Raw genomic sequence first — 10,272 nt, forward strand, 5'->3', positions numbered from 1 at the left:
GGCTTTGAATTTGGGCCTGTTTCAGGTATGAATCATGATCCTCCCATTCTCTCAGGAAGGGTCCCAGGGTACTAGCCATAGATACTTTTGCAGGTCTGACTTACATTCAGCTCCTGCAGGCTGTTGACAGACATTCTCTTCCTCCTGGGATGTATGACTAGACTAGACAGCCTTCTTAAAGCAGAGTGTTGCTTATATAAAAGAAAGGCATTTTAGAAGACAACTTTAGAAAATATACATGCCTGGTTTACTTAAGACCAAGCTGCCTTGGAAATGTGGGAAAGGTCCACTACTATTTTAGATACTCCCACTAGACCTTTCTGTGCCCATCCTAGTCCATTTTCCCCTCAGCACAGCTCACTGACATCTCTTCAGAGTCCTCTTATCTGCTTAGCATCCCTTTCATTTCTCTAGACTTGCAGCCTTGGTAAAACAGCTGTGTAACTATGGCCAGGGCTTTGGAAGTAGCACCTTTACCTCACACCACACCCCAAGCCATTTGTTGGAAGTCTATTTCTCTACAACTACTGGATTGCCTCCCTCCTTGTTTTTCAATTAAGTTAAACCAACACCTTTCTACAGGAAAGCCCAGCACCACATTGTAGCTATACAAAAAAAGTGACTCACAAAAAGGCTACGTATAATTCTAAAAAGATTACAGCTCAGAACTCCTAGACTACATAACGGTTTCATGTCTGCTATGCCGTGTTCTTTCTTACAGACTAAGAGGCCCTCAACCTGCATAATTTGCTGCACTTAGTCCCCACAGAAACGTAGTTGAGTGCTGGTGCACTTGTGTGGCTGCGCACTTCGTTAGTGTTTGTTTCAATTAAGTTTTAGTCAGACATATTAATGGAAAAAGACGAAGAAAAGGACAACTACTATACCATTTATGCATTAAGACCCTGTAGAATAAGCATGTATTGCTAGTTAAACCCAGCTGTAGTCTAGGTGAAAGTCAAAGGCCATCACCCGATATGTCTGGAGACCTACATGAGCAGGTCTCAGATGTAAAAGCAATGATTCTTCAGCAGCACTCAGAGGCATCCTTCCTACTTTCTTTTCCTTACAACTGCATTTCCACTTTGCTAAACTTTGTATAGCACATAAGATTTCCAAGCCAGGGAAAAAGAAACCTGACTACTCTCTGTGCTAAACAGGATGGGATGAATTATGTTATTTGTTCAATAACATAAAAATCACAGAGTATTAGATCTGCTTGATATTATTTCACCTTTCATAACTCTAACAAAAGTAGAAGGCATAATCATTTTCATAAACATTTAATGAGGTTGTTTCCAGCCTTCCTCTCCCATTCAGTTCCTCCTGTATCTATCTACATCATGGTCTCTGCATAGATTTCTACAGAGCCTACCAAAAGAATGGGCATGCAAACATCACAATATGTTAAATAGTACGCCTTTCCCTGCCTCCCCAATCTGAGACACCACATCCACCTACTGTCTTGCTGTAGCCTTAAATCAGTCCCTCTGCATGTAGCAATTTCATTATTCCAGAAATTATGGCCAAGTCAAAAAACCTTTAAATGGATTTCACTTGAGCATCCCGCTATTCCACAAGATTCTCAGGTGCTTTAAGCAGGACCTACTTAAGGGCAGCGTATCATTAAGAAGTGGATTCCTAAACATTCCAGGCCCTACACATGCTTGCAGGGATAGTTCTTCCTTTTGTTTTCTGGGAATGCACAAACATTCCACTTTATTATTACTTGCCTCAATTTTGTCCGTTTTTGCATCTCCCCAGTAGAGTTTGTCTTCTTCAAGATCCAGTGCCAAGCCATTGGGCCAGCCTAGGGAAGTGTTTACCAGGACCCTCCTCTCTGAGCCATCCAGATAAGCGCACTCAATCTTTGGACTTTCACCCCAGTCTGTCCAGTACATGTAGCTGTAGGGGAAAAAAAACAAACAAAGCCAACATCAACAGTAAGAAAAAATAAACACATATTTATGTTACAGTATGTTACTGATGTTCAACTTGGGGTTTGTAACCTGCTGAGAGAACTCTCCCCTGGTAGTCTCATGGGGCAGTAATCAGACTAATAATACCACTGGCAGTCAGTTAATACAATACTCTAAGGACTGAGCCTTAAAAAGCAGTTATCCAGCATGGGCAGTGGCACCATTCTTTACTATTTATGATAACATTAAGGATAAAGAATAGTAAGGCCCAAAAGGCTACATAAAACTTATTAGAAGAAAGCATGCAATATACTGATTTTGACAGAAGACAAGGAGTGAAAATAATGATCTCTGACAAAAAGCATATCCATCACCTACTAATTAGCTGTTATAGTCTTGCAGAACCCCAGACTGGGCTTAGAAAAGATCCACCACAGGGCAATAAAACAATATAAAACACGAACTCCTCACCCCATCACAGGATCCAGCACTATTGCCCTGGGTTCATCTAGATTTTCAGATATCAGGATCTTTCTGGATGTCCCATTCAATCGAGTCACTTCAATGCGATCTGTTCCTGTGTCAGTCCAGTACAGGTTCCTAGCCACCCAATCCACTGCAATGCCATCAGGGTGGTTGATTTCTGTGGTCACTAGGGTCTGCGCCCCAGAGCCATCGAGGTAGGCCCGACGAATCGCTCTGACATCGTCATCCGTCCAATATATATATCCTTCAACAGGATCGTAATCTATTGCAATTGCATGCCTGATATTGTCTATTTGCAGAATGATATCAGTGAAATCTGGCATGTCCAAGGAGATTCTTCGCAAATCTGTCCTTCTTGCAAGCAATAAGACTTCCTCAGCACCTGGAAGAAAGCACTGCCCATGTCATTTTTCACCTGTAGTGAGAGTTCCTTTACCTGTCACAAGTACATTTTAACCCCCATTAAGAATTACTGTAGAGAAAGCAACACATTACCAGCATCAAACTAACAGATATCACCTAACATCAGGAACACTAACATTTTGGTCAAGTAAAGGGGTTTGTATTAGACGTGGAAGTTATCTGAGAACAGCTATTTCTGCTTAACGTCTTGTGCAGTTGTTGTGATCTCAAAACAGAAGTACCTTATTGCATATCAGTTCAACACATTGAATTAACTTGGATAAGACACACTTATTTAAAATGTGAGTGTTCACAAAGAGCGTTTATCAGGAAGAGCTCCTCATATTTTGGAGTCACAATTTACCTTAATTCAAGTCAATTTATCGTACAAACAAGCTGTAGGGGGCCTTATAAGCCCTTTGCCAGAACCCCTAAACACCACACCTAAGTTGCTTCATGCTTAAGAAGGCGGTGAAGCCTCCAGATATTACAGGTCCAACTATCCATCTTGACCCACAAACCCCAATCTGTATTTCCACATTAAAGGCTATGTGCTGTACTCAAGAACCATGTAAGCCACATCATGACGATTTCTGCCACATGGGCAAGATTATACTGCACAGACTGCTGCACTCTCCCTCCTACCTAGGACGGATTTCTACACTAACACACATGGAACAATCCTTGGAAGGCAGCCACTTGTAGCAAACCCTAAAAAAGAAAAGGGGGGGGGGGTTCAGTCCAACCAAATGAAAGTTTTAATTGGAAATCGCTTTATTAACTGTCAGGAAAGGAACAGCACAGAGGGTGGAAAGATTTATATTAAACCAGGTTAACACGAGGATGAGATTCCCTTTCCTAGCACACACCAAAAAAAAATTTGGTGGGTATGTGTCTAGACATTTCATCATATTATGTACAATTTCCAACTGAGCCAACCTTCTGTAGCTGAATAAGTGCATTAGATATGGTTTTCACACACTACATATTACACAAGAAACAACAGGAGAAACATAAGCCATAAGATTTCCTAAACAAATTACATTAATGCTTTGCTTCAGACAGCCAAAAGAGAGAGCAAGTCACAACTACTGCAAGCATGCCTTATCTGCCTGAAACTGACATACATCTGACTTTTTAAGACAACATGTTTACTTTTATATGCAATGTCTTATTGTTGGTGAAAAGGTTGCCAAACTAAATACCCTGAAGGGTGTTCTATGGGCAAAATGGAGAATTCAGACTCCTGTGTTGTTGTTTTGGTAATTTCTTCACCAACAATAAAACTTTGCACATAAAATAATACGCCTGTTGCCTAACAAGATAGACTTCCGCTGCAGGGCCACAACAATAAACTTGCTCTAAAGAGAATTTATAGAAGTGAGAGTCTAGCTCCTCTCCTATAACCAAGTAAAAGCCTAAGGCAGGGGTAAGCAACCCCAGGCACACATGCCAGAGTGTGGCATACAAAGTATTTTGCTTGGCTTGTGTACCTGGGCAGATGGCAGGGCACTCGCGAGAGGCCTGATCCTTGTGGCGGTGCAGCTCCAGCTCCATCCCTACCATCTGCACCTAGTTGGGCTGGGGGTCTGTGGACCCTGGTGCAACTGCTTGCAGCCTCCCCGCCACCTGAGCACAGGACTGCCCAGAGCTTGGGCTGGCTGTGGCAGGCAGCCAAGAGGTTGCAAGCGGCTGCAGAGGGGCCCACAATGCCTTGGTCCAGTGTGTTGCTGGTGGCACATGCATGTGCACCTTGGGGTTGACAGGGAGGAAAGGGCGGGAGCTGTACTGCCACAACAAAGATCAGGCCCCTTGTGGCTCCCCCAGCCATCTGCTCCTGGCACACCAACATCTTACAAATCAAGGTTGCGGGTGTTTCTGGCACTATACCGAAAACATTGCCAACCCCTGGCTTAAGGCATCTGTTGAGAATGCAAATTGTGGTGGTGATGGTTTTTCACTACTTAACTGAAATGTACTGAAACCGTCTATTCCATTTCATGCAGACAACCAAAAACCTGTCATTGCCTTATTCTTACACTTCTTATTATGTACTGACAATGTTCAGTCACCCCTGGCCTAAACTGGGCAAAAAGTGATAATCTTACAGACAAATCCTTTGAGTCATCCCAGTTCCTTTCAAGAAACTGCTTTGAATTCCCAACACTATATTCTTCTAAGAAATGGTTCTCCCTGGGTATGAGGCAAGCCTGCAAGAGTGCACGTGTTTAGAAGTACCTTTTACATGGCAAAGCCAAATTCATATTAATCTCATATTCCTGCCTAGCTATCATTTGCTTTAGCCTTGGATAAACTTGATTTAGTCCCCAGATACCCCAAGCAGTCAGGGACAGAAACACCAAAGAGAAACTACTTCAGGCTGGGGGGTGAGTCAGAAGAGTTTGGGAGGAGAGGGGAGGGGTAGGTAAAAGGAAAGATCAGTCTCCACAGCTGGTCTGTTAAGACCTCCTTAACACATCAGTCTCCACAGTACTCAGGGTTGCACTGATAGGCTTTGAAGGAAGGTCTAGGCCAGAGAAAGGCCACAACATGAACGCAACATTGGGAGTGCTAGAGGGGAGACTAACATTAAGTTGTAGGTGGCTGTTTCTACCCAAACTAAGGAGAAAATTTGTCATCCAATCTCCTGAAGATGCATTTTGTTGGCTTTAAAGGCTACTGAGCAAATTCAAATATTTAATTAAAACATATGGCTGAAGTGTTGGAAGCCAGTGATCATTTAACAGACACAAAAAGAAGCCACTTACTGATACGACTGAGGGAACAGCAGCACTTGGTGACTGGATGCCTTCAAGGACTTCTTTAACAAGGCATGCAGGAGTAAGGTTTTTCTTTTTTAATTTTAAGTTTTCCTTCACTAAAGGAACAATATGTACCCATGATCATTAAATGGTATTGCTGGCATAGGACACAGATATTCAATCTTAAATGATTTACAAATCTCCTGGAAAGACACCCTTTGTTAAAATAAATACTGAAATATCCCAACAGTTATTTGATATTTTAAGCTATGCTTAAAATGTTGGACTGTGTTAAACATCTTGAGAGAAAACATATCAGCAAAATATAGTGGTGGATGGAAGTAAAAAATAGTTGGTCAAATTGATAGTTTGTGCCTCCTGTTCTACTGTACCTCTCATGTCATGCATGCAGACAAGTAATCTTTTAAATGTTAACCCCATGCAACAGAATCAAACCCCACAGGTCTCAATGTCAAATAGTTTGCATCTCATACTTCAGTGGCATACTTCAAAAAATATTACTTTACTAAGCAAAGGCCTCTCAATCATACTGCATCCTTAAAAAGCTATTTTGACAACAGAAACATAAAAAGAAAGATTCAAAATTCATAGTTTTGTTCTGTGTAGAAAGGATTAGCTCAAAAACACTAGCCTGTGAGCTATCCTGACATCTCTGCTGTTGGATTAGAAAAGGGGTCAACAAAACAGTTGTGTTTATTTTATCAATATGAATTATTTCAATATTAAATGGAAATGGAAGAACTTCAAAACTGCAGAAGGACCTTATTTACAATCGCCATGGATGACAAAACTTAAATTTTGCATGGTGTTCTTTCAAAATTGAATTTGTACAGCCAAGATGATTTGCCTGTAATCATCTTTTATTAATTCTTTTTACTACTACAAGACCTAGAGGGCCCAACAGATACCAAGCCCCAGTGTTCTGTGTTGTACACACATAAAATATAAGATAATCCCTGTCTCAAGAAGCCCCTGGTTTAAATCAGTGATTTTCAACTAGGGCATCACAATATCCTTTTAAGGGTGATGAACAATATCTAGCACAGTTAGGTGTGCAAACACCTACACAGGATTCACAAGAAAAATCCAGGATTTTCAAATAGGAATCCAGTGTCAAAAACATTCTGACCTGCTGTGGTCTTTCTGAGTTCTTTGCAAGAGAAAAAAATGTTCTATTATTGTTCTGTAGTCAAGAAATGAGTGACAGCTAAGAGCTGCCATTTTCCAAGGGGTGCCTTGAGTCTTTGAGAACAACCAGTTTACACAGACAAGATGGGAGGGAAGGGAAGGGAAAGTCTCCACCTGATAATGACAGAGCTGGGAATGGAATTTGGGTCTCCCAAGTCCCAGGTGGTAACTGAAATAGGCTTTCCTGGCCCTCTCTTTCAGATTTCCAGTAGATTTTACTTGAGAAAGTTCTCAAAAGCCAAATTAAAAAAAACAAGGAGCTACAGCCTACAGCAAGCAAAACGTCAGTGGTGATGGCAGAAAGAGGGCATCTGAATAACAGACAGCTCACAGCCCACTGTAATACAGGACAACAAACTGGAACAGGAGATAGAAGAGAACAGGCACCAATACCACAAGTATATGGTTTCGCTTATGTGACAAATGAAATCAAAAGCACATTTAACTACTTCCTTCAAAATAATGACTACAAATATCTCACTTGTATGGAAGCAATGCTCAATACTATCTTTAGTGGAATATCGGTAATAAACTTTCACATTAAAACCTCACCACAATTATTATACAATATTAATAAAAAATAATTTGGTTATAAGAATACTCAACATGAAGCTTAACTGCCTCAAAAATGTAGGAGAGGATGAGCATTACTGCAACAGCATACATCAACTACTGCCACACAAAGCCCTCAAAAATTCACAACTATCTCACCACTCCATTTTCAGTTATATTAATGCATCTATAATCACTGTGATCTGCTTAAATAATATTAAAATACATTTAATAGAAAGCAAAGGGGCAGTGAATAAGCATTTAACAACTGATAACACATATAGGAGTATTAGAAAGTTTTTTGGTTTTTTTTAAAGTATCTGGGCATCATTGTACAGGGAAGTGTTGCCCTTTCATACAACTGACTGCATTTTCTCCTCAGTTCTGTTATCTCTGATTTTATTTTTCTCTCTCATCACAATGAACTAGGTCAAGGCTCAATAAGCCTGATGCAAGAGATGCTGAGTGACACTCTCAGGCCTGTACTATACAGAAAGGTACAAGCAGACGAATTTAACAGTTGCCTTCTGGCCACACCAAAGCAGGTTTCAGCTCTCAAAAGGCTACATGTTACTTAAGGAATGTATGCAGAGATTTCCAGCTATACTCAGGGTAACCCAATTTTCTCTCTGTCACTCTCACTGTATTACTGTAACTGGATGGGACAAGTAAGCTTTCACATCATTTTCTGAACAGCCATCGTCTGTTTATCTTTGCACAGCACCTCTATGATGAGGCCATGCTTCTGCCAGCTTAAAGATGAGAAAGGTCCTTTCTACATCAAACTTGCCTCTCTCTGTGGCTGCACCGTGTACTCTGTATTAAACTGAACGGTGCGCCATCATCGTTCTGACCCTAGGGATGCTCAGGGTAGATACATGGAACAGATGTGGACAGTAAAATTGTAGAATCATGGGCATTTCCTTTAGTATCTCATTTCTCTCTCACGATCTGATGAAGTCCCCAGAAAGCGTCTCCTGGGTGGAAGTTAAGGCATACTAGAATCCTGAAGGAATTTTCAATTTTCTCTATTTTAGGGTAAAGAGAACAAGTTAGCATTACTGAAGTGAACTACTTGGCCTATGCACACTGGCTGCCTCATAATCCTTACCACTTTGCAGCACCTACTCTTAATGAAGTTACATTCATTTGTAACTACCTTCCTGACAGGCGTGTATCTCAGTACTTAGGAACCAAAGACAATGGAATAAAGGCAGTGCCCCAGAAGACAAATGCCACAGCATGTACTACTGAAGTTTCCCAGTGAGTTCTCTCCATGGTTCAAGACTCAATGGACTGTGGACTGTAAAGAATCACTGCTCTTTGCCAATACTACTATGACTGCAAATACCTCCGCAAGCACTTAAAACAAACTGCAACGCAAAAGGCTTTTTATGTATATACAAGCATTTTTTTCTGGAATGAAACTGAGGGAAGTCTGGCACGCATACAGCTCTGAGCACAGTGCTAGGAGGGTTAAAAAGTAAATTAATATTAGCATTTGGGGTTGCTTACCTCTGAAACAGTGAACAAGTTAGTTCACCTCTCTGAATCAGTGGCTTTATCTGTAAAATGGTGACACTATCCATTTCATATGGTCACTTGACAATGAAGGCTGCTAAAATGCTATGAAAATAGAAGACCATGCAAGGTCTATACTGGACCACATCTATTGTAGAAAATTAAGTACCAGGTGTTTTAGAAACTATCTAGCACAACCAGAAACAAATTAAATGTATTCTGTGTTGCAGCACAGATTTAACCAAATGAATCTCTAAATCTGCTACTCAAATTAGTCATCTTGCTAACCACAAAAACTAAAAAACAAAACTACTAAGTACTGTGACATGAACAGGTTTCACATCTTACAACAAATAAAAACTTTTGCATAGGCAATGTAAACGACACAAATACAATGCTGAAATCTAAGGTTAAATCCTAACCCGCTGTAAAGTGTTACCTAAAAAGTCTCCCCATCAACCATGGCCAAGAGACTGAGAAGGAAGGAATGTGAGTGTAAAATTACATGTACTTGATGCAAACATTTTTCAAACATGGTGATTTCTTTTTCAAACAAGAAATCACCTTTAATAGCTTTTTTACATTAAAAACAAAGAAATTGGATTCCTTTTGAAAATTCCATTTTGAAAGAGTTTATAAAGCCTTGAGTTCAAACTTCTCTTTTATTTTTCCAAATGGTTTAAATTTAAAATGGTTTATTATTCTCGTGTCCTTTTCTTGCTCTCTTTCTCCTGAAGAGTTCTGCAGACCTTCTGTGCAGAACTCTTGAGCAAATCTAACAGCCAAACAAACCCATGAATTTTAATGGTTAGCATTTAGAAACAGATACTAACTACACCTGAATTAAAATAAAACCAATACACAGTGTTGGTCATTTATTCTTACTCCCCAAACACTTTATGCTGTCTTTGTAATTAAGAAACCACACAGAATGGACTTGAGGGATTCTTTGTGTGTTGCGTTCCACTCTACCCCTCCCCTACTTAATCCATTAATTTTAAAATTTAATGCCCATGCTAGGTATAGTGTTTGCTGAGATTTTGTTGGTTTGTGTGCCTCTTATTATTAAAAATGCATGCTTCAGTGCTGAAAATGGCAGCTGCATTCTATTTGCAAAATTAACTCCAATCAGAGCTGACAGCAGCGAAACAGCCCATCTCACCAGCTCAACAAGAGCCTTTTTTATTCTCCCCTTGGCCCACTTCACATTTGACAAGTGACAAGACATCTATAATACAGTAACAAATGCTCCAATTTATTCACCCAACCTAAACAAATGTAGACTGCAGTGGTTGCCTTTGCTAATCCATGCCAGCAAACGCCATGCTATTCCTTTCCCATTTGTCTGTCTGCTAATCAGGATAGAACAATGCCCCCTTGTGGGTCTCTTCACCCTCAACTCCCCCTTTTTCCTTTCCTCC

The 10,272-nt window shown here is 40.4% G+C and overlaps 2 protein-coding genes across 2 annotated transcripts in view; both read right to left on the reverse strand.

The window, feature by feature from the left end:
* Positions 1–11: 11 nt before the first annotated feature.
* The window catches only part of LOC109318191 (low-density lipoprotein receptor-related protein 5-like), a 24,710-nt gene continuing 14,449 nt past the window's right edge, over positions 12–10,272 (reverse strand). Inside the window, exons 2-3 of the mRNA XM_019547273.1 lie at positions 2,391–2,787; positions 12–1,905 (exon numbers count right to left, since the gene is read on the reverse strand). Coding sequence (XP_019402818.1) covers positions 1,554–1,905; positions 2,391–2,728 — 690 coding nt within the window. The 5' untranslated portion in view covers positions 2,729–2,787 and the 3' untranslated portion in view covers positions 12–1,553. The remainder of the gene's footprint in view (positions 1,906–2,390; positions 2,788–10,272) is intronic.
* Positions 9,485–10,272, reverse strand: part of LOC109318113 (low-density lipoprotein receptor-related protein 5-like) — a 60,946-nt gene continuing 60,158 nt past the window's right edge. Inside the window, exon 4 of the mRNA XM_019547162.1 lies at positions 9,485–9,626. Within this exon, the coding sequence (XP_019402707.1) occupies positions 9,485–9,626 (142 nt within the window). The remainder of the gene's footprint in view (positions 9,627–10,272) is intronic.

The sequence above is a fragment of the Crocodylus porosus genome, unplaced genomic scaffold (assembly GCF_001723895.1).
Source record: "Crocodylus porosus isolate Cpor-Errol unplaced genomic scaffold, CroPor_comp1, whole genome shotgun sequence".
NCBI classification, from domain to species: Eukaryota; Metazoa; Chordata; order Crocodylia; family Crocodylidae; genus Crocodylus; species Crocodylus porosus.